The sequence below is a fragment of the Diabrotica undecimpunctata genome, chromosome 2 (assembly GCF_040954645.1).
Source record: "Diabrotica undecimpunctata isolate CICGRU chromosome 2, icDiaUnde3, whole genome shotgun sequence".
NCBI classification, from domain to species: Eukaryota; Metazoa; Arthropoda; class Insecta; order Coleoptera; family Chrysomelidae; genus Diabrotica; species Diabrotica undecimpunctata.
Window position 1 is genome coordinate 9826474 of NC_092804.1, and position 25689 is coordinate 9852162.

Sequence of the window (25689 nt, forward strand, 5' to 3'; positions counted from 1 at the left end):
TCTAAAAACCTATTTTTTATTTGTGCACATTGTGTGATCATTTAATGCCATAAACTAAATAAATAAATGAAACTTTAACGTTTTGCAATAAATCTACACTCGTAAATGTTCAACGTTTGATTCCAAAAATATTTGAGCTCATTTATTAAATCCTAAACAGTCTATCGGAATGTAATTACAATATCATTATCTCCCTTCTCGCTTTTGCTAAACATAGTCAGTGTTGTTTTTGCCTGCGATTGTAAATTATCATCCAGGTTTAAGCTCAACTTCATGGCACTTACTACGATCAATTATTTTGGGAAGAGCTTTTTGCATATATAACTGGTTCATGTTCTTTTCTTGACGATGAGACTTTCTGTAATTTTAGTGTTCGCGATTTTTAGTGCACTTGTCGGGGCACTTGTGGACTTGCAACACAGTGACAAATCATGCCGTGATTGTAACAAAGAGTCTTTGGTAAGAATACTAAATATGTTAAATAATACGATGATAAGATCGCTGGAATTTTTTATTAATTTGTAAAAAAATACATATACAGGGTGTTTCTTTAATAAAGTAACATACTACTCATACTTAATGGGTCTTACTTCATCAACAACAAAGGTAATGGTTGTTTTATCTATTTTACAAACTTCTTATTTGGTTTATAACTTTTTAACCACACTGTATGTTTAGGGGAAATGTGCCTATGATGGACCCCTTAAGGAAAAAGCTCCATAATAATTTTAATTATTTATTTAGCAGGCTTTAAATATGACCACATAACGTCTTGTTATTTGTATAATATGCAAATGTTTCAAATTTTGATAAAAATTAAGATGACAAAAGTTATTCATAGTTTACTAAAATCCTGTTAAAGGTCCATCATGGGCATATATGCGCTCATGATGGACCCTTTGATACGCCCATGATGGACCCGTTGCATTTTGTGTAAAATAAGTAAATACCAAATTATTTTATTAAACCAAAAGATATTCTAAACGATAAATAATATTACAAATAGGTATTTTTAAGAAAAAAGTTACATGCACAATTCACACACAAATTGTTTACGTCCAGGATTTACATCTGCACATTTATTGTGACACCAATTCTTACACACTTGACAACTAATCCTTTTTTCTTTGGATTGTGAATGCGAAAATAGTTCGTTACAGTAAATGCAAGTTGCATCGTTCGAGTCGTCTTCTTCAAAAGAAGATTCACAATCGTCTTCAGAACTGTTTGTAGTTGAAACACGAACTTGCCTTTTCACTTTTCTTGCGTCTTGTTTTCTTTTTTTGCTTCTTTTCCTGCAATTTTTTGTTTTATATCATCAATTTCTGGCGTTGAATTTAAATATCCTGTTTTACCCCGTTTTCTACCCCTTTTCTGAGTTACTTTAGATACTCCAGCTAAAGGAGGAGGACAAATATCTTCGACCGAGAGGTTTAGGTCTAACGATGATGTTGATTTCTGATCAGTGATTTTTGATAAACCTTCAATCGAAGAAACATGTTGGTTCCGATGTTCCGGTAGTGAGTTCTCGTTAGAACATCCTGGTAGTGGGTTTGGTTCATAATTTTCTCTATCTGTTCTTATAGACGAAAAAATTGCCAGTCCTCGAAGACATCTGAATTGAACGGTTCTATTCCTGACTTTTTAAATGCATTTATTGCATTTGATGGAAGAGCACTTCTTAAATATGCTCTATTAAAGATACTGGCTACTTTAAATTGGGTAACTGTTTTACCTGGATTCTGTCGCAGCCATAATTGAATTTCTTGGCCGTAGTAAGTTTGAAGTGGTGCAAAAAATCCTACGTCCAAGGGTTGAACGTGATGAGAGCAGTGAGCAGGAAAACAAAACATAATAATACCGTTTTCTTTTGCAAACTGGAGAGCTTCAAAACTTTTATGACTACCATGACCATCGAGTAACGACAAAACTTGGTTGGTTTTAGAAGCCTTTGAATACCTTAAAAAATGTTGCAGCCAGAGACAGAAAATGTCGGAAGTCATCCATGCTTTTTCTTGAGCGAAGGCTACACTTCCAGTAGGTGCATCAATCATAAGTTCGTCTATCTTTCTCTGTCAAGGAAAAATCAAAGCAGGAGGAACATATGTTCCAATTGCATTCATTGCACATACGACCGTAACATGTAGACCGCGCTCTGCACTACTTAAAGCACCAACTTGTTTGCGACCTTTACTAGCATAAATCTTCTGCGATTTCTTTTGCACAGTCATCAAACCGGACTATTCCATGTTATAAATGTTTTCCGGTGGAAACTGAAACTCGTCTAATATATGTGCTAATACTGTAAAATAGGCACATATATTTGGTTTATTAAAAGCTTGAGCCTTTGCCAACAAAGTATTTTCTGGAGTTCGTAATGATATTCCAAGATTTTTTAAATCAGAGGCTTTAAAAAGCCTCTGACCCATTTCCAGCCTGCCATCAGTTATTAAAACTGTGGCTAATATTGTTTCTTTCAGCTACTTCGTATACAAGTTTTCGTTTAATCTTTACTAGGCAGGCCAAAAAAACGAGCTTCCATGGTGATAATATGGTCAGCAATTTCCTTTTCAATAGCAGTGGAAAATACTGGTCTTCGTTCTCCCAAATCACCTTTGGTACTTCCTTGTTGCTTATTAAAGAGCCTTTTCAAAGACGTTTTTGGAACGTTAAATGTTTTTGCTGCCAGCTGAAAGCCCATAGCTTTTTCTTGTATGCTTTTTAGAGCTTTCTGCATGTTACTCTCATTCCACTGTTGCCCATCCCTGTAATCCCTATATGACTTAATTTTAATTAATACTTTATTATACTTTATTATTTAACCTAAATCCAAATCTAAAATGTAAAAAATCTAAAATAAAATCTAAATTGGTAAAATGTCAACACTGCAGTGTTTTTTTTTATTATGTTCGACAAATAATTCATAATAAATATTCATCGTAATATATATATATATATATATATATATATATATATATATATATATATATATATATATATATACAAACAACACAGTTTATTAGGGTTGCAGTCAGAAAATTGGCCGGGATGTTAATGAAACACTCTTATGACTTTTTGTCTAGCTTTCGGAATGGTTTTATTCCTTTTTCAAGACAGTCGTTGAGATTATTTATAAAAGCATAGACACTCAACATTATTAACACACATATAAAATATAAAATAGTGGACAAAATTCATTTTAAAATTCTTTAAAATTTAGGTACAGATAGTAAAAATTTAGTTTGTCATCTTAAAAAAATTTTTACTATCTGTACCTAAATTTTAAAGAATTTTAAAATGAATTTTGTCCACTATTTTATATTTTATATGTGTGTTAATAATGTGTCTATGCCTTTATAAATAATCTCAACGACTATGTCTTGAAAAAGGAATAAAACCATTCCGAAAGCTAGACAAAAAGTCATAAGAGTGTTTCATTAACATCCCGGCCAATTTTCTGACTGCAACCCTAATAAACTGTGTTGTTTATTTATATTGACAGTCACTAATATCCAGTAATTCTTATATATATATATATATATATATATATATATATATATATATATATATATATATATATATATATATATATATTCAGGGATTCTACAGTATTCACTGGCTTCTCTCGCTTAACCGTTTCCATCTCTCTCTGTTGTCCAATTCTCCATCGTTTAGGCCTCTCTTAGTCATAGCGTCGTCTACTTCGTTCCTCCAGGATCTTCGGGTGGTCCTCTTTTCCTCCTTCCTATTGGGCTCCATTCGGTTATTTTCTTTATCCATCTGCTTCGCTAGTTCTTCTTACATGTCCATACCACTTTAATCTTTTTTGTTCTATATATGTTAGTACTGTCTGTTTCTATTGACGTTCTTTGCTTTATTTTGTCACTACTTCTCCTATCCATTCTTTTTACTCTGCAGCATCCTCGTGAGCATTCCATCTCTGTTGCTACTATCTTACTGCTGTTTTTCTTGTTTATAATCCAATTTTCAGTCCCATATGTCATAATAAGCACTTCGCACTAATGTTTTATAAATCTGTGTTTTTGTCTTCATATATAGGTGTCTATCCCACCATACTGAGTTAAGTTTTCGGATTGCTGTTCTTGTTTGTCCTAATCTTTGCTTAATTTCTTCCTCTGTTTTTGCCTTTTTCGTGATTATAAACCCCAAGTATTTGAATTTATCCTTTACTTTGATTGTTACAGTGTCGTCAATATGGTCAATAGGTATTCTGTTTTCGTATTTGTACATTGCCTCTCATTGCCTTTCTCAGGTCCACAAATGCCAAATGTATATCTCTATTTTTTGTTTTTCTCTTCTCCAACAGTTGTTCCAGTGTGTATATGTGCTCTATGCATGATCTTCCTGCCGTGAAGCCTGCCTGATCCTCCCCGATTTTGCGTTTTATCGCTTGCTCTATCTTTTCTCGCAGTATCTTTCCATATAATCTTCCTATTGATAATATTACGGTTATTCCTCTGTAGGTTTCGCATCGTTTTCTATCTCCTTTCTCCAATATAGATGGCATATACGCCTTCGTGTATTCTCCTGCTCCTGTTCTGACTCTCACATCTTTTTTCTTTATTGTGGTATCTTGTTTGACTATTACGTAGTCTATTATCGATTTCAGCTTTCGTGTTTTTTAACTTTAGTTCGCATAATTCAATCAAATGTTCTCCGTTATCGTTTTGTTCATCCTCTCCAAATCTCCCCACTACTTTATCGTTTTCTTTCCTTATGGTTCTGCCGTTAAGGTCTCCTGTCATAATTATCTCCACGTTCTTCTTGATTAGCTTTATTTGGTGTTGAAGTTGTTCCGTGAAATTTTCTTTTTCTACTATAGGGAAACCGTCTGTTGGTGCATATACTCCGAGTATCACTGTCTCTTTACCGTACATGTCAGTATGCATTTTAATTATCCTCTCGTTGATTGGCTCCCATGTTCTATTCCTGTTCTTCCACTTATTTTTTATTAGTATTCCCACTCCTGCCTTTACTCTACATTCCTTATTAACTCCGCTCCAGCAGTGGGTCTGGTCTTCCATGGTTTCCGTTCCATTTCCTTTCTTTTTGCTTTCTGTTGTTACTAGTACGTCGATGGTGCTTTCTCTAAACTCCTTGATCACTTCTGTCGCCTTTTTGTTCTATCCTTGTATATTCCACGTTGCTAATATGAATGTTCTATCTTTTCTTCGTTTTGATTTTTAGTTGAGCTTTGGTAAGACTGGTTAGGTTGCTAATTCTTAACGCCACAAACCCCGTTTGAAGGACCTTTTTTTCAGCCACCTATTCTGGAGCAGACGTTGTTGGTTCTTCCGCCCTCTCAACCATTGTGACTTTTCCAGCCATCCTCTGCTCTTGAGACCGTTGACCGATTTTCACCTTTAACCCAGGCAGGGACCCTCACAGGGTGCTATCAGCCGGGTCAGCTGAACCCTGTTTTTTTTTAGAGGTGTTACGTCTCTGTCTTTCCTCTTGTATCCTATTGGTACCGGCTGCATCGGTTACAGAGCTACTCAATTCACTCCATACCAATACAGGCAGAGTTTCATCTTACTCAATGAATAAATAATAAAAAATCATCTTAATTATTGAATAAATAATAAAGAGTCCACAAAAAATAGATAACTTAACAAAAAAACAGTAAAAATTTACAAAAAAAGAACTATTATCAAAACTAAAGTAATTGTTCAAAATGACGACCATCTTGTTAAAGGCAGCCTATTATAAACTTTGGATGTAAATATACCCAAATACACTGCCGAGGATTAAAGTAGGGTCGCCCCGTAATTTGAATTTATTTTAGAAATTATTATTCTTTTCGGTTGTAACATAGTTTACCAATGGATTGCTTCAAAAACATTATTGTTGCTGTTTCGATAAACTTTTGAGATAAAAAAGGCCCCTAATCCTAATTCCCGAAGACTATTATCAGCATAGTTTTTGTTTCTATGGTTTTAACGTTATAGTTACGTATAGTTAAGTTTCTATAGTTGTTTTTTACTAATTTGAAATAAGTGTCTACAAATTTGACCAAATATACTAGGATACCATTTATTTTCTGGTCATTTAAAAGTACCGTCATCTAATCACCATATTATGGTGATACATAAAAGAATAAAAGTTCATTCGTTCGAATTATAATTTCAAATTTGGTCAATATCACCTTGTTTTTAATTTCCATATAAAAGGCTACAGACAGATCATTACTTTGGTATGAATGCGAAAAACAAGTAGTTGTTTTATACAATACGATATCGTTGAGAGATAAGTTATGAAAAAACGTTAAGGGGGAAGAGTTTATTATGAGAAGAATAATAAAAGAAGATAAATAAATCAAGAATAGAAATAGTCTCATTATAATGTATTCGTCAAAATTTATTATATTAATTAAAACGATTGTTACATACATTGTTGTTGCGAATGATAACTTCTTTTTCTAATTTCTTAAGTAAAGTATATGCTCTGAGAAGGAGATACGCTCAAATTTAGGTATGGCACGTTAAAAAAAAGTTACTTCTCGGTTGCTAAAGAGTGGCTAATATTGGACAAAGACGCAGCAAGTGTGAGCAATAAGGATGCTAGGTAATACACAAAGGCTAGCATGCCTTTGTATTACGGGGGCCATAAAAACAACTCCTACAGTAGCGTTGGAAGTTGTGCTGAATCTACCACCACTTCATATCTTTATACAGGGCGAAGCCAGATCAGTGATAATGCACAAATTAATCCATAGTCAGCGACATATAAGCCAGATGCATGGTGCTGACAACAGAAAACTAATCGAGGAGCCAAAATCTGAAATAGTGATGGGGCAACCTATCGATGCAACAGCTACGAGATATAGCTTAAACAATAAGTTCACAATTAAGATACCAGGCAGGGAAGACTGGAATGAAGGTGTACCCATACAAGCTGCTGCTGGTACAGGATGGCTCAAAAACATCGAAGGGTGTGGGAGCCGGCATAGTAAGGCATACATTTCCCGGTAAGTCTGTCTAAGGATGTGACAGTTTTTTAGGCGGAAATAACGGCACTCCATCACTACATGGAAGAAATAGAAAGGCAGGAAAGAACGTTTCGTTCAATTGCCATCTTCACAGATAGACAGCGCTTAAAAACTCAATTCTGTAGAGGTCAATTCTAAGCTAATATGGGATTGTGTGTGCTCTAAATAAACTAAAAGACCGTACCAAGGTTACGGTACCCTGGGTACCGGGGCACGAGGGTCGTAAGGGCAATGAAAAAGCAGATAAAATGGCCAAACAAGGCTCATCAATGTCACATTGGGCCGGAACTGTTCTGCGCTGTTGCAAAGACAGTAACAAGAACGGCTACAAGGAAGTGGGTAGCTAACAAATCTCTGGAATGGTGGAGAAATTCACTAGGACAAAGACAGAAATTTACTTAATGTAGAAAAATGTGTAGCACGCCCATCAACAGAATGTAACAGGCTCTGACGTGGCTATGTAACATGAACACATGATACATACACACATAATACCTACATAAACATACGAACAATCAGAATTTAATATCAACCTGAGGGTACAACACCACCCTCAGAATTACCACGCAAAACGTGGCTAATTGTCCACAAGATCGAGGCCAAATAAGTCCCTTATCAAATTGCAAGTATCAATAATAGCGCCAATTTAAACAACTACGTGTTAAAATAACTCCTTATTTTAAAATAACCTTTTTTTAAGGTTTCCGGAGTGGAAATCAAAACAAACGTAAAATGTAATTTTTATTACAATAAATTGTGGTTAAATCCCATATATATACAAAATCTAACTCAAAATATTTATTTTTGGGGATTTTAATATGTTGTTGGTTCTAATTTTTAGGCTCTAGTTTCGGTAATGTACGTATTCACGTGAGAAAAGCATGAAAAAAAAATAACATCTTTATAGGTTATTATTTAAAGAAAAAAAATTCAAAATATTCAAAAATTCAAATACATAATAAACTTCAATAATTCTTTTTAAATATCACATTGTCTTCCTACTTGTTAGATTTTATTATCAGCTATTTATATAGAATATTAAAGTTGAAGTATTTATGACAATGATTACGTAGTATGTATGCTTTTTACGTGACACCGATTGTAATTACTAAAAAAGTAGATTCCGGTTGGGATAAGCGGTAATACCACCTTTTATTTTGATGAATATGTGTTATATTTCTAATAACTGTCGATAAGTGGATAAAATAAAATTTGTAAGCGATGATTATATTCGGGAAAAGTTATCATATACAAAATCTAACAAAGCAAACGTTGTTCTACGGGAAAGGCTTAAAAAATTCTATATTTTATAGTATAAATTCATTGTTGCAGCAAAATATGAAAAGAAATAGAACAAAAGACATTTTTTTTTATTTTTTATTTTATTTATTTAATTTATTTTTTAATAGCCATATTATTATCACAGAGTTAGTTGCCATAATCCTCCGAAACGGTCTGACTGATTCTTATGAAATTGTATATGTATATTCGGTAGGTCTGAGAATTGGTCGCAATATATTTTTCATAGATCTAAGTGATAAGAGTAACCCATCCCAAACAATTTTTTTTTATTTCTTGGACAAAATTTTTGATTTTGATTTTTTTTATGATGTGGCATTAAACAATACAACTTTTAATTTTCACCCTTCTATCAATAACCCCTATGTTTTAATAACTATATTAGTAATTTAATCATTTTAACCCTGGTATACAACTAATCAATTACCACTAGATCAGTTATCCCCGCCAGGCGTCCAATAGTGTCACTTCTCATGCAGTCAACAGCACGGAATAGGGAGACAAAGCCGGTCTCTTGTCTCTCTCACACCATAAGCCTTCTCTCACTCTGAAAACTCTACACAGTTTTCGGCCATTATTATTGTTTATACATTGAGCGTAGTCCCCATCACTTGCAAAAGCATTTGTAACTTGCAATGAACTCAAGTTAATAAATTCTCCTTAAAATCCTATTTGGGAATCATTGGACATATTACACCTGAAAAGTGTTCTATTTACAAGCATTATTATGTCTAAATACCAGACTGAATTTTGTCATAATACTCTCAAGATCTTAAGTAACTATTCAGATTACATTGCAATCTATACAGATTACATTGCAATCTATACAGATGGGTCAAAATTAGTAACATGTACAACCAGTGCTTACTTTATACCAGAAATGAAGACTAAAAAATCATTTTTACTTTAAATAATCAATCCAGCATCTTTTCCGCTGAAGCTTGTGCTATATATAAAGCCCTTGAATGGTGTTATGAAAACCATTGGAACAAAATTGTCATGTGCACTGATTTATTATCAGTATTAAATGCATTACAAAACTTTAAAGTCGCAATTAACAGCAACATATTCATAATAAAAAAAGTTTTCAATAGTTACTAAAATTATCAGCTTTATCATATGATGTTAAATTCGTATGGGTTAAGGGACATTCAGATATATTGAGTAATAGTAATGCGGATGTACTACTACTACTACTAAGGATTTCCACAGTTTTCACTGTCTTCCTTCACTTAACCGTTTTCTCCAATTTTCCCTGTCATTCCAGTCTCCATCTCGCAGGGTTCTTTTCTCCATAGCCTCGTCGATTTCATCTCTGAATGACCTTCGGGGTCTTCCTCTCTTTCTTCTTCCAATCGGGCTCCATTCTGTGATTTTGTTTATCCAGCGTCCTCTGTCCGCTCTTCTGACGTGGCCGTACCAGGATAGTCTCTTCTACTCTATATAGTCGATTATGTCTGATTACACTCCCATTCTTTGCTTAATCTCTGCGTTTTCAATTCTGTCTCTTTTTGTAAGTCTACAGCTTCTCCTCAGGAACTCCATTTCTACTGCTCTTATTCTACCTCTATTTCTTTTGTTTATTGTCCAGTTTTCGGACCCATATGTCAGGATACTTCTTGTCAGGGTATTATATATTTTCTTTTTTGTCTTTATCGTAATGTTCTTATCCCACAACACTGAGTTTAGTTGTCTTATACAGTTTCTTGTTTGTCTCAATCTGTTGTTTATATCTTCTTCTGTTGTTCCCTGGTTCGATATTATGGTTCCTAAATACTTGAATTTATCTGTTCCATTTATTTGTCTTCCCTCGTCTATCTCTAGGTTTCTCATATTCTTGTTTTCTGTTGTTAGGTATTCGGTTTTCTCTAAGTTTATTTCCATTCCGTTGTTTTTATATTCTTCTTCTAGTTTTCTGAGCATAAAGCTGAGATCTTCTTCATCTTGTGCGATGACTACTTGATCGTCGGCAAAACTTAAGGTGTAATGCGGATGTAATAGCTAAAAATCCACTAAAGCACCTGCGTATATTGATAATAGAATTTATCACATGCGATCTCTTTGTATATTATGTAAAACAGCATATTAAATTTAAATTGGACAGACGTTGGATTCAGTTCGGTGAAACTACAGGCACTAATTTGTTTAAATTACAACCAACAGTGGCTGCGAACCAATTTTACAAAGTTGTTGCACTAAGTAGAAGTACAGTGTCGAAAATTCCTAAGATTAAAAGTAGATCATGGATGTTTTCCGAAACATCTACATAAAATCGGAGTTCTCTCAACAGACAGATGTGAGTGTGGATAGCTGATCTAAATCACATATTCTTTAACTGCCCCTCAATACAACGGCTGCTTTAAAAATTGCTGTAAGCAGGTTTAAATACGCCATTGAACCTAAATGTACTATTAAGTGAAGATAATACAAAAATGTTTAAATTGATTATGGTATTTCTGCAAAAAATTAAATTAAAGGTGGAAATGAAAAATTTGATCGTTTGAATAAATATTTCCTTAGTATGTGTATTGCTTGTCAAATTTAACGTGATACTTGGCCGATTTGAAATTAGGCTCCACCCACGATGCGCATTCAACCACAACACAATTCGTCCTTATTATTGCTTGGCCCTTCGAAGTGCAAGGTACTTGTATAGTCTGCGACAAAGTTTTTTTTATTTTACTTATGTTTAAAGTTACTGTGTGTTAAAGAAATATCGTATTACAATAGATTTGACTTTTTAAATAATTACTGTCAAATATTTTAAATTATAAACATGGATTTTCATTCAAAATTAGAAGGCACAGTCTTGTCTGGACAAACGAGATGAACTATAATAATTATAAAAAATGGATTCATGAAAAACTTATTCCTAATATACCAGCCCGTAGTGTATTGGTTATAGACAATGCATCATACCACAATGTCCAAGTGCAAAAATGTCACACTATGGGGTGTAGAAAAGACGAAATGAAGGAATGGTTAACACACATATCTCTGTAGGAGCTGGGTTGTACGCTTGTGTGTATGTGTGTGTGTGTGTGTGTGTGTGTGTGTGTGTGTGTGTGTGTGTGTGTGTTTTTTTATTTAAAATAAAAATTATTCTTAGGCTATTTTATTGTGGCATAATATTGTAATTTACTATTTTTATTGGGAATAAGCCACAATTTTAGTTTAAAATAAGTTTATTTTGAAGTTTCGAGTTCCACTCTGGAAATCGTTAACTCAAAATACGAAATACTAATAAATTTAACAAATTTTGTTTTTGTTACTTGGTAAAAAAATTCTTCTAATAATTTTATTTTATCTGACTTATTCATATTGACAACTCAGTCACTATTTGAGATATATTTTATACGATATATTTCTACAAAATCTCCTTACAAAAATAAAATATTCGGGAAAGTTAATAAAGTTATACAGTTTAGTACCTAAATACCGGATGTTGACAGCCATTCCAACGGGGCTGGTAAAGGTTCATCATCAGGTAAGGTCATCAACAGATTAAAATATTTATGACTTACTAAAATTTAGAACTACTGTTCTTTTATTCTTATACAGTTTACTGTAACGCAAATGTAAATCTTTCATCTTTGCCAATATTCCTTTTATAAAATTACAGAACAGACATTTATAGAAGTGTTCGAAAAAATGCCGCTTCAACATGACTGAATGGTCAATATTAATGAGTATATAAATAAAATGTAATTATTAGAAGAATTTTTTTACCAAGTAACAAAAACAAAATATTTTGTATTTTTAGAAAAATTTCCGAAGGAAAAATTGAAACGTCAAAATAACATACAATATAGACATATCATAGAAGTTCCATTAATAAATAAGGTCACTCTCTGTAAACTTGTAGTATGGAGTGTACCAATGAGGCGAAGAGACCGAGCGCATTATGTATCTCTTTTCCTCCGAATGCGTTCTCACTTAATTTTCTACGCAAGTGGACAATTTTGTCAAGTATCACCTTAAATTTGACAAGCTGTACCTATTTGTTGCCCACCTATCTAACCGTGGTTTATGTCTTGTGTGTTATAATCGGCCACGTGATGCGGAACGAAGAAAAATATCGAATTCTTCAACTTGTTATGCAGGGTAAAGTATTTGGCAGAAGAGGACCGGGACGCCGTCGTATCTCGTGGTTGAAAAATCTCCGACAATGGTTTGGGATGACCTCAGCGGAGCTGTTTCGCAGAGCAGTCAACAAAACCATGATAGCCTTGATGATCGCCAACATCCGGACCGGATAAGGCACTGAAGAAGAAAAGAAGTGTTATAATGAAATCGCTCTGATTAACCCCTGAGCGTAAAAAGCGTAGAAGAATACTTGTAGAAACTTCTCCATGACCTTAGAACAATACAAGAGCCCACCATTGAAGAACATTCAGGTCCCGAAATCCTACCAGAAGAAATAACGGCAGCCGTCAGACAAATGAAGGACGGAAAGGCACCGGGACTTGATGAAATTTCTGCAGAATAGGGGTTTTATTTAAGGGCATAAATTTTCCATAAAAATTCGTCATCCCCCAATACAAATTGACTTGTTTTTTTTTTTAATTTTGAAGAAACTCTTGGTTTCTGAGTTTCTGGGGGTCTCAAATTTTCGTTGGAACACACATATTATAGGTACTTTCCTCAATGTTACCACAATTGGAATTTCAGCTGTAAATTTTAAATAATTATCATCTCTTGCATTTACAGAAATATCCAAGGTGCATGCAGAAAAAATGCGACTGTAGAAAACCTCCTAAAAAAGATCAAGTTACTTCACTTGCTTTAAATTGTAAGTATGAATATACAGACTATAATAACTAGTATAAGGAATCATGTAAATATACTTTAAATTATTATATTTTTCTTTTTAAGTTAGTTTTATTATTTTTATTCGTTATTATTTCTTCACGACTGTAGACGAATTTTTAGAATTAGAGAAAAATTGAGAATCGTAAAAAATAGAAAAAATCGCGAAACGTTTATTTATTTAACACTTTTATAGAAACTAACTTCAATTCAAAATTGCATAAAAAAGCTACACTCTTTACCTATAAAACGCATTTTGATTTTTTGTCGATATAGGCGAGCGGTTTACCCCTATAAGCAGAGCATCAACTGACTAAAATTCTTTTTGCATTTCTAATGCACTAAACCTTTTTTATTCGATTCTATATATTTTTCCAAGATGAATTGTATTTTTTTAAATTTTTACAAGTGGGCCGGCAATTGTTATTAACAAATAACTTATACAAAAAAGCAATTTCACCAAATTGCTTCGGAATCAATTTTTTCAGGTGTATCTCATCAAAATAAACACTTTTTCTCTCTTGATAATTTTTCGAAAAATGCTTCCTTTTCGAGTTATTTGCATTTTTTTGTTGAAAAAATGCTTAATTAGTGATTTTTGGGATTTTTTTTCTAAAAAACTACTAAATGAATTGCAATTTTACAAATAGCTTTATAATCTTTAAACCGTCGAGTACAAGTTAGAATATTTTGACAAGGATAAATGGTTTCTATCTCGCTAAAAACGTGGACCCAAATATTTCGAATATGCCTTTCGAGAGTATCCCGTGTACAGCGGTTGAGGTGCTGTAGGCGCTAAAAAAAATGCATAATAATGAAAAATTACCACCTTCGAAACCAGCATTATTACAACATTACTTAAGAGCAAAGTGGCAAATAAATGAATGGATTCAAGCAAAAAACAATATTATTTCATCTCTTGATCCATTAACCCATGGTTGGACAATGGAAAATAATTGTTTCGATTTTAATTATTTTGAAGACGAAACTAGTTTAGATATGTTACAAAAGTATTTCTGCTCATGTACCGGAAAATGTTCTACGAAAAATTGTAATTGTATTTCCTATAATTTAGAATGCTGCGCAGTATGTGCATGTACACCAGAGAATTGTAAAAATGTTAAAGACGACTCTATTGAAGACAATGAAATCAGCTTATTAGATGGAAATCCTGTCGCTGTTGACGAAAATTTTCAAATTATTGACAATGAAAACGATGTATAATTAATATTATATTTTAATTTTATTATATTTTTCAATGAAAATTAATTATATATTGCTTAATGTATTTCACTGTAATAAAACATTCAATAATATAGTCACCACGTATATTAAAAGAAAAATTACATTATTATAGCATTGTAAAAAATTAATTTGAATTGTTTTACTTATAATATGTCTATATAAAAATAATTAGAAATATCTTTTTTTTTTAATAAATTGTACGTAATATTTGTATTGAATTAATTTTTTAAATTTAAACAAATATTTCTACGAGCCGCACGCCTGTATCGCCGCAACCGCTGTACACACTTAGCGGTAGACTGCTCGAAAGGCATATTCGAAATATTTGGGTTCACGTTTTTAGCAAGATAGAAAAAAATTATCCTTGTCAAAATATTCTAACTTGTACTCGACGGTTTAAAGATTATAAAGCTATTTGTAGAATTGAAATTCATTTAGTAGTTTTTTAGAAAAAAAATCCCAAAAATCACTAATTAAGGCATTTTTTCAACAAAAAAATGCAAATAACTCGAAAAGGAAGCATTTTTCGAAAAAGTATCAGGAGAGAAAAAGTGTTTATTTTGATGAGATACACCTAAAAAATTAATTCCGAAGCAATTTGGTGAAATTGCTTTTTTGTATAAGTTATTTGTTAATAACAATTGCCGGCCCACTTGTAAAAATTTAAAAAAAATACATTTCATCTTGGAAAAATATATAGAATCGAATAAAAAAGGTTTGGTGCATTAGAAATGCAAAAAGAATTTTAGTCGGTATATTCTGTTTCTAAGCGTCTTTTGAGGGGTAAACCGCTCGCCTAATAGGACAGTCTAATCAACAGATATCGAATTCTCGCCATCTAGTTTATATAAATTTTATTTGAAATTTATTTTGCGTGCCTAGCTGATATTCAAGATCGCGGGTCTCTTCAAGTGTTGTTTCTGAGAAAACGGTTCATTTTACATAAAAAGTGCCAATAAACATTTTCTTTTTTTCAGAATTATATCAGCTACATTTTTTATTTGAAATATTTTCTATCTATCTTTGAAATATTTGAAATATATATCTACGACGTACAGATTACTAAGAAATCGGTTTTTCCGTTTTTCACCCTATTAGGGAAATGGTTTTAGGGGGAAGCCGGGGGTAGAAGTAGTAAATTTTCTTTTTTGGAGTACCAAAATTATCATTTTCAGCAAAATTCATCTTGTTCGTATGATTTGTAGAGGTTCAGTGGTATTTTCGTCCCTAGCAACCTTTAGTATAAATAAATAAATTTATTTATAACAAACCTAAAGCATCTTTGGGATTTGGTAATTCGTTTTTTTTTTTATAATCTATTTGCTAAAAAAAAAACGAAGAAAACTGCTTCATTGGAAGCCAAGAAAATACATTTTTTTATGTATCCTTATTTTGAATTTTTCGAAACGAATATTTGATATTTTTTGGTAGTTTTCACACGCAGTTTGGACGGCGCAGGTCCAAATGAAAAATGTAATGGTAAAAAGATTATCATCCTATTGTTTATAACTTCGTCGAAAATGCAGGACAAATTTGACCGGTTGAATCTCAGGAGCCACTGTTCTTAATTCAACTTTTTTTCTGTTAAGAGAAGCGTCTTGTCGAGTCTTTCCCAACGCCGTTTCCTGAATTTAATTTAAGCTAATATTTACCGAGATATTCTATTTGTTTATAAGCCAAAATATTGTTTATAATTTTAAAACATTACTGAAGCCGACTAAATAATCTGATTTCTATTCCATAAATTACATTAGATAGGTAAAGTGCTTTTTTATAAGTTAAAAAAATTGACCAATTTAGTTTTTGTTTTTTTTGTTAAAAGATTTAAAAAAATTTCAATTAAAAAAAAATTAAATTGAAAAATTATGATACTAAATAGTGTTTTACCTACCAACAGTTTTATGCTTTTAGCGGAATTAAGCGATAATAATAGTACCGATGTTGAAATAGCTTCAACTATCATTTCCATCAATACAACAACCCTATTACAATCATTCGTAAATCCTCCAAGGTTACACTGTAAGGAAACTGACTTTTTGATTTTATTATGGACTCTTCCGGATGAAGTAGACTATTATTTCGTACGATTTTCAACCGTTGGTATGAATGTAGTAATTAGGGAATCTGCTTTGGTGAGTAAAATACTGCTATTTTTACTTTAAACTTTACGCATATTTGTAAATCATAACAATATTAATACATATAAGGTCCTATTAACATATAACGACTATCATGTTTTATTATAGTCTTTAGGCGAAATATCTTTTAGTTCTACTGACGTTAGGTAAAATGACTTTAGGTCAAATGACTTAAGGTCAAATGTCTTTAGATTAAATGACGATGAGGTGAAATGTGTATGCAGATGTAGTAACTGCAATTTGTTTAGACTAGCCAATCAGTTAAGATAAGATTTCTAATATGGGAATACTTAGTTTTGTCTGTTAAAATTTTTTTAAATTTTACGTCGAATATAAATTTCCATCAACTCAACATAATTTCCTATAGTAGAAGCCACAGTTAGAATGCAGTGTTGGTCTTACGGCGCGCAGAGATGCCGCTTATGTCGGCACAGTGGTAGGTGTGTAGTAGTTTGGCGATAGACTGAGAAATCAGGTCCGTACGCGCTTCGTTTAAAAAATCTTTACGCATTAATTTAACTGAGTTAAATAAGAGAATAAACAAAAAAAAAACAAATTAATTAACTTGTATACATAAACTGGAAACTGTTTTTCTTCCTTTTTTGTACCGGTTTCAGTTTGCCTTGCTGGGCCTCTTCGCGGATATCATAAATTTTGTTCAATACATTTATCACCACACGTTTTACTTGCACACTAAAGCTGGCTTTATAATTTGACGGACTGTAGACATAGACGCGCTGGAAAAAGATCAACATAGACTTTTGTGTACTCTTATTTATAAATGAACGTAAACGCATGACGGAACGTAAGCAAAACGCACTGGAATGGAAGAGTTGGTCAGCTTTTCAAATGGACAAAGGGACATGTTTGCTTTGCGTGGACAATGGGGATTAAAACTGATTCGCTTCTCCTATTGACTTTATAATGATCTTTATTTCCCAAAGATAAGCTATCGGCAATGAGTTTTTGATATATTTTACTTTTTTTATAGTATTTTTCTTCATGTTTTTGTTTAGTTCGACAATGTAACTCTCTTATTTGTATATCGATGATTGAATCATGCTTTAGATGAAACAATAATGATATTCTTTTATACAACCGTAGGCAATTGTTGTGTGCGCGTATATTCTAGAACTATGATTCTTAAATCCGATCATGATGCGCCGGTCGGGGCAAACCGGCAACGTTGTCGGCTGTTCTCCCGTAAGAAATACATTGCCTATCTTACCTGCACTGCATTCTAACTGTGGTTTCTACTATAAATGAGTCAGTATCACCTCGGCTTGCTTGATGATATTGAATTACTGACAATATTAAACTGTTTTTTATTCAAAATAGCAGTTCTCTTTATGTCAATATATTTATTTATACTTTCTTTTTGGTGATTAGGGAAAAAAGTATTTTATCTAGCAGCGTATTTGTTCAGCGATAAAAATTTAGATTTGCTGGTTGTGCAAAGTCAAACAGTACGACCGACGTGAGTTCCTTGTCATCTTACTACTGCTTTTGTTTTATTTTAGACGAAATGTAGATATATAGCTCTTATGGACCTGCAACCAGATACATTATACAGTATAGTACTTCATGGATTTATTTTTAGTCCAAATCAACAAACTCAACGTGTGCAAAGCCGCCCCATATTAATACGTACTAGAAGAGAAGATATAACTCCAAGACGTATTAATAAATTTTGGCTCAGCAAATTTCAGTTTAAACATGAAAAATATACCGCTAATGTGCAATGGACTGGCGGAAGAGGTAGGTCAAGTGGTAAAGTTCTTAAAACTAGCAGGTAAATGTAAAGAAACTTATTTTTCCACATAGGTTCTAAGTAATCAAGAACGTTTCCTTATCTATTCTTACTTCAAATAGTTTACTCGATGGACAATCAAACTTGTTTAATTTTATATTTATTGGCATGCTATCCATTAACTTTTTTGCAGCGATTTTCTCTATAATTAACGTTTATTTATTAAATATTTCATTATCATCTTACTGGTCTTTAGCCTTTGCGGGGTCAGATCTTTGTTCCTTCCCATATTCAGTGATTTATCGGCGTTTACATATATGAGATTTACAGATTTTTCCTTTTAACTTCATTTTAATCTTTCTGTCACACAACACATGACTCTCTTTCTTCTATTTCATCCATTCCGCTTTAACTCTACTGTATGCTTCTCCATCTATTTCCTCATAGCTCTGTAACATCAATCCTACATATTTAAGTCTATTGCTTTTCACAATAATTTTACCGTCAAAAGTTACCTACCATTTTAGTTGTAGTTCTAATTCCAGGTATAATTGGAATTGGATGTACTTCTTTAGACGTTGTTTTAACACATTTTAACTATTCCTTTCTAGTACTACATCATCAGGATACATTAAACACTGCGGAATATCAATTAAAAAAATCTGGGTTATGTACTCTATACTTGGGAATGAATAAAAGCTAAACGTTGAGACCTGGTGCAATCCTACTTTTACATAAAATTTATCAATCTTTTCTACACACGTCCTAGTTGTTACTCCCTAGTATGCATCTCTCAAAAACTTCACAAACTCATTATTTGGAACTCATTTCTTATTGAGTGCCACCACAGAACCTTTCGAGACACCCTATCATAAGCTTTCTCAAGACCAATGAACAACAGGTGAGTGTTTGTTTATTAATTCCTATATTTTCTATCAGGTGCTATATAATAAAGTTACATATATTCTTTATCTGCTTTGCATAAATCCAAACTGCTTTTGGAAAATGCAGTTCTCTTACGTATCTGTGAATCAATTACTCTACTATATTTTTATGATGTAAAATGTTCTTTGTTTTTGTACAATGATACTAAGATACTTCTTTTCCATTCATCATCATCATCATCCAGCTTTCATTTATCACGTTCACTGCTGGACATAGGTCTCCCTTAAACTCCTCCATTCTTTACAATTTTGTGCTGTTTGTTACCAATTTTTGGTGATACGCCTGATGTCGTCAGCCCAACGTGTAGGTGATCTTCCTCTACTAGGTTTGTCTGCTCTTGGCCTCCAATTTGTAATTTTGCTCGTCCATCGTGAGTTCCATTTCACTTCCGCTATGCGTTCCACAAAATCAGCAATACTCGTACTTCTTCGCAAATTTTCGTTTCTTCGCTCACACAACGTCACTCCCAGCATAGACCATTCCATTCGACGCTGGACAAATTTCGAAACCGTGGTCTTGTTCAGAGTCATAGTTTCCGCCCTATAGGTCATGGCCGGTAATACGCAGTGGTCAAATACTTTTCTTTTGAGGCTAATTAGTATGCTGGCCCTAAGTGTGTCTCGCAGTTTTCCAAAGGTTGCCAACGCTAAAGTAATTCGTCTTTGGATTTCACATGTTTGGTTATCTCTGCTGATTCTTAAAGTCATGACCCAAATACGTATATTTCTTCACCAGTTCTACCTTTGTTTCTACTTTGTCTTGAATAGTTAAATTGTTAAATGGTTATTGGGGACCATATTTGTCATAAACTTTTGGTCAAGTTCATTCTGAGGCCCGCCTTCGAACATGCAAAGTAAAATTCATTTAACATATCTGTGGCTTCTCCTAAATTATCTGTGATAAGGACAATATCATCTGCGAAACGGAGATGGTTAAACTTTTCGCCATCTATTGTTACTCCTCTGTGGACCCCATTGACCATCTTAAAGGTATACTCTAATCCGTTATGAATAATTTCGGTGACAATGTATCTCCTTGCCTTATCCAACACTTTATTTTTATTAGTCAGGTTTTATCGTTAATAAGTTCACTGTACCTATAGTCAATCCTGCTGTCTTTTACTCCTAGGAAGCAATTTAAGTTTGCTAGAAGTATCGACATCGTAGGGTTTTGATTGAATAGAATCACGTAAATCATGGTATTGACAACTTCAAGTCTAAATTATTAGCAGTCATTTAGATATAAACAGGATTAAAAGCAAGTAGTTTCAGACCTAAACTGAAAACAGACCAGATAATAAAAGAAAAAAGATTATGAATTGTTTCGAATAAGATACGCCTTATTTTCTTTTCTTATTTTCAGATCCTCCATGTTTTTATAAGATAACTTACTTTTCACCTACGGGAGATTATGAAGAATTCAATATTGATCCAGTAAGTTTTTTAAAAATTTCATTTAATATAGACATATTTAGTTCTATTTTGGTACTGAAAACAAATTGCTTATATTCACTTAGTGGATATAAATTATATACAATATAAATCTTTCCGTTTATGTTTATGTACACTTATGTCGTTAAGTTAATAATAAACAAGATCATTCAATAAGTATGCTTCCATCTGCTACCATTTTCCCCCTTAACTCGGAAAACATCAAACGCACGAAAAAACTTGAACTGAAAAAGAAATTATAGGAAATCGCATTTACAACAATATCAGTCCTTACCATTTTTGTCGAAAAGTTGAAAATGGCGAAGATATTGAGCAAAAACGGTTCTCCTCTAAATTCAAGATGGTTGCTAATGTAACGGCTGGATTCAGTCGAGAAAATTGACACTACTATTGAGCCCCTAAAAGTTAGAATAATACAATTTGGGGTAGCTCGCCATGCAAGATTAGGTCTTTTTTTGGTCAGTAGATAAGGTATGAGGATCTGAGCCCACCCCCTAAAATCCCACGCATATCCCAGCGCAAACGGTGAGTGTACCGAAATTCATCTTGATGCTAATGAACGATGGTATGTAGGAAATGGCAGAGCTCCTGATGGTGAAGCCAATTTTTTGGCTGGCCTACTGCATGAAATTGGTCATTCCCTCGGACTAGAATGCAACACTATTGACTCGTCTATTATGTATGCTTGGCATCAACAAGATGTAACAAGTTTTGTTGATGATGATAAAAAGGCAATGAGTATTCTATATGGGCCAAAAACAACTCCCTCTTACATACCAACAACACCAGTTACACAAGCACAAACAACAATTTCGCAAACCAGGAGCTATGTGCCGAAAACACCTACAATAAAACACAGGACCTATTTGCCAGCAACACCTGCAATACAAAAAATATGTCTAATTCAGTATCCCGATTTCATGTTTCTAGCTACATCTCCTCAGTTTCCAAATTATCGAATGTACGTTGGATCTGGCCCGTATATATGGAAGTTTGATTTAAATGAGATGCGCCTTCCAGCACATCCTGAATGAATTACCGATTATCTCCCCAAAGAGTTGAGGTCTACGCACGTTTCACATGTTTTTCAAAATTCCGAGGGACACTTAGTAACTATAAGCAATAATCAGTATTACGCTGCATCTTTCCCCAATTTAAAAATTCAAAAACGTTTTATGTTTCCTTCTATACCTGCGAGAACCAAAATAAATGCCTTGTTTCAAACAATCAGCGGCCAAACGTATTTATTATATAATGATAATTCTTGATAAAGCTGGAGACGTCTTAAACCGTGGACCAATAAATTATCTCTTCCCCGGACTACCAGATAAAATAACATCAGCATTCCGCTATACAGATGGGTTTATTTACTTTTTTCAGAACAATACCTATTATAAGTATAGCGAATACACACGTAAAGTTGTAGAAGCAGGAACGTTTAGCTGGGAACTTTTTGGAATACCCTGCCCTGACGACGGCCTATTAAAACAATTAAAAACTTTGTTAAACAAAATTGTAACTATATACGAATAAAGGTTGCTGTGTTCCTTCTTAATGGTAGTTCTTTTAATAAAAAATACATTGTTTATGTTGTTGTTTTATTTAAATTCCATTACTCTATGTATGTCAAGCGACGTCTTGCGTTGACTGACACATAAATGACACGTCCTGCGTCGAATGTCACGTCATTTCCCGTGACATTTCACGTTCTGCGTCGACTGTCACGTCCTACGTCGAATGTCACGTCATTTCAAGTGACATTTCACGTCCTGCGTGGAATGTCACGTAATTTCACGTGACAGTTCACGTTCTGCGTCGACTATCACATAACTGTCACGTCCTACGTCGAATGTCACGTTCTCTTAGGCACTGTACAGTAAAGAAGAAGAAGAATGTTCATATTGAACGTTGACATAAGCCGAACGTGTGTGTCTGTGTCACCAACGCTTTCATTTGACACCCCATACGTCAAAATCAGGCTAATAGCAACGAAGATACGTTCTAGCGCCCATTTGGTAATGCCGCCATCTTCGTTTTTTGTCTCAACGTATTCCCCGTCTCCCCGTTCCAACGAGCCCTCGTACGTCACGATCGGACCAATAGAAACGAAGATACCTAATAATGCCCTTTCGGCATGCTCCGATGCGCACAGCACATACTGCGTTCAACCCCATTTTCCATTCCCTTTCCAACGAGCCCTCGTACGTCATCCTACGTTAAGCCGTTTGGTAGTTACGACCGGGGGTTGCAGACGCTGCGATTTTAGGGGGTGGGCTCAGATCCTCATACCTTATCTACTTTCGTCTTACTCGACTGAACTAAAAGATAATACTACATATTAATAATACTAATAATAATAATTTAATAAGACGCGACAGAGACTAGACGCGACATGATCAGAAGCGAAATCGAACGGGAGATCCATAACAAAGAGCAAGTTGTAGACCAAGTCCCTAATGAAATCCCTAATGAGCAGATTCCAGAGCTTCTCATACAAGAAACTCAACCTGATAATACACAGCAGAACAATAACGAGTTGTACGATAGTCTGATAAACGAGATGACACGTGCCGTACAAGAGTTTAGTGGAACAAACCCACTTAGGAGACCACAGCTACCAAAAATAAACTCTTCTAAGAAACTAGAAGCGCTGTTACAAATTGTGAATACTGAAGTGCTACCCAACTACATCACAGAAGTCCACACATTGAAATATTTGCATATGCTGATTTACTGTGCAGCAACAGCAATTGCTAATGTTATGGGCATTAAGACCAGAGTCTAATCAAGCGGGGTCTCGTCTCCAGGGGGACTCGTTGAGCCCACTTTGGTTCTGTCTAGCAATGAAACTACTCTCTCATCTACTGAAGATCAGATGCTAAAAACTGTAGAAACTTACTAAAATGATATTAGTATGTACTTTAGACTAGACAAGTGCCGTACACTAAATATAGTTAGAGGAAAGGTTCAGGTTTCGATAAGCAGGATGGTCAAAACATCGAGGTAATGGGTGAAAATGATGTGTACAAATATCTCGGAGTACAGCAAGCGCGAAAAATTGACCATAAACTAATGAAAACCAAACTAATTTCTGAGTTTGTGCGAAGCTAAATCGGTCATATCTTAATAGCAAAAATTTGTTTAAGGCATTAAATGCCTAGGCCTGTTCCGCGCTTAGCTACTCATTTGGTATTATCAAGTGGTCAAAAATGGATATAGATAGTCTAAAAGCGGAAAGTAAGAACACTTCTCACAAAGGCGCAAAAATACCATCCACGCAGTACAGTAGAGGGACAACATTACCGAGATATCAAGGGAGAAGAGGACTTATGGACGTAGTTGAGCAACTGGATAAACAGATCGCTAAGAACATCTTTATAATGCCATGCAGAAAGCTGTACTCCTCGAGACGCCCAGATGTGTACTAAAATTTTTGGGAGATACTCCAGCATACCAAGTCACCTAGGGCTCGATAACACGGAAAGAATCCCTCCAGAGCTCAATCCTTTTGATTTTGGTAACGTAGGTATATGGGATGAGTGCATTTTCTCCTTAGAAGGAGTGTGATCCGTATTGCTAAATTTGGATACTAATAATAATAATTTAATATAATAATAATAATTTTTATAATTTAAAATAAGCCACAATAAATATTAATGTTATAATATTATTATATAATTACCTATTTCAATTTCAGTTCGAACTAGATTACACTTGGGCTATACCAAATCTTATAGTTGAATCAAATTATCAAATAGCACTAACACCGTATACATCACCCGACGATTTTCCGGTATTAGAAGGTCCAAAAACTTGGTTAAACATCACTACACCCACGTGTATTGAAACTTTCCATAGTACCAATAAGTGCGGTAAGAATAATTATCTTTAAGTCACTTAATTTCTATTAAATATGATTTTCCAAAGAAATTTTATTTTAAAGATAATGTATTAGCTCCATTATTATATGGTATAGTATTAACAAATACTAATATTGCAAGTAAAGTGATACAGGAATCCGATGCTACACTATTATTATTATTTTAATCTAGGAGCAAAGAAGCACACCAAAACATATATATCTAATATTGGAACAAATGGAGGTTTTAACGATATGTTAGAACAGGCCAAAAAAATTGTCAAAGCTGTTGATTGCGACCCGTCATTTGCAGCGATTAATATGGTAAGGCCCCGAACGAAAAAGCATATATCTGACTACGAGTGTAAAGATGGAAGAAAGGTAACAAATAAAGCAACATGGTACATTGTTTAATTCTCTCAACGTCCTATATAGTTTCATTTAAACGGATAAATCAATTAGGTTTGCAAAATGTAAAGCTGTTGAAAATATTTTATGTGATCCAGAGAAAAATGAAAAAGATATGGTAGGTCAAGATTTATATGATGAAATTGTCAATTGTGTACCCAATATTGTTGAGGTTTTTCTATACTATGCTCTCAGTTTAGCAAACCAGGATATTTTTCTTTGTCCTGGGGCATTTTTTTTCAATTTTACCTTGCAAAATGCATTGTAGTAGCTCATATCTGCATTGATTTCTCATTATGTGTTCCAAATACTGCAGATTACGGCCCTTCATGATGTTTAGCAAATCCACGGTTGTGTTCATCCTCCGTAGTATTTTTTCATTTGGGACTTTGTCTGTTCACGGTATCAACTACTTACTCATCAATACCTTATGTTCTTAACATTACTTGTGGCCATAGACATATTATAGGCGAGCGATTTTCCCATAAAAATACGCTAAGAAACGAAATATACCTTCTTCTTCTTCGGCTTTTCCCATTATGAGTTCGCCGTTTTCGTCCTCCATAGCATTCTATTCTCCCAGTCACCTTCTCTGAGGTCTCTATCTATCATAGCATTTCCGACGTATGTTTTTCATCTTGTAGCAGGTCTTCCTCTCCGTCTTCTTCCCGGCGGGTCCCAGTTTAATATTCTTTTCGGCCACCTATGCTCTGGCATTCTTTGTACATGCCCGTAACAATTTTTCGAATCGCCTCGAGTAAAATTTGTTTATATGT

The 25689-nt window shown here is 33.9% G+C and overlaps 1 protein-coding gene across 1 annotated transcript in view; it reads left to right on the forward strand.

Moving 5' to 3' along the window:
* The first annotated feature begins 237 nt into the window (after positions 1–237).
* Positions 238–25689, forward strand: part of LOC140434162 (tyrosine-protein kinase receptor torso-like) — a 36407-nt gene continuing 10955 nt past the window's right edge. Inside the window, exons 1-6 of the mRNA XM_072522228.1 lie at positions 238–459; positions 13019–13100; positions 16274–16494; positions 18021–18258; positions 20558–20628; positions 24344–24518. Of these exons, the coding sequence (XP_072378329.1) occupies positions 349–459; positions 13019–13100; positions 16274–16494; positions 18021–18258; positions 20558–20628; positions 24344–24518 (898 nt within the window). The 5' untranslated portion in view covers positions 238–348. The remainder of the gene's footprint in view (positions 460–13018; positions 13101–16273; positions 16495–18020; positions 18259–20557; positions 20629–24343; positions 24519–25689) is intronic.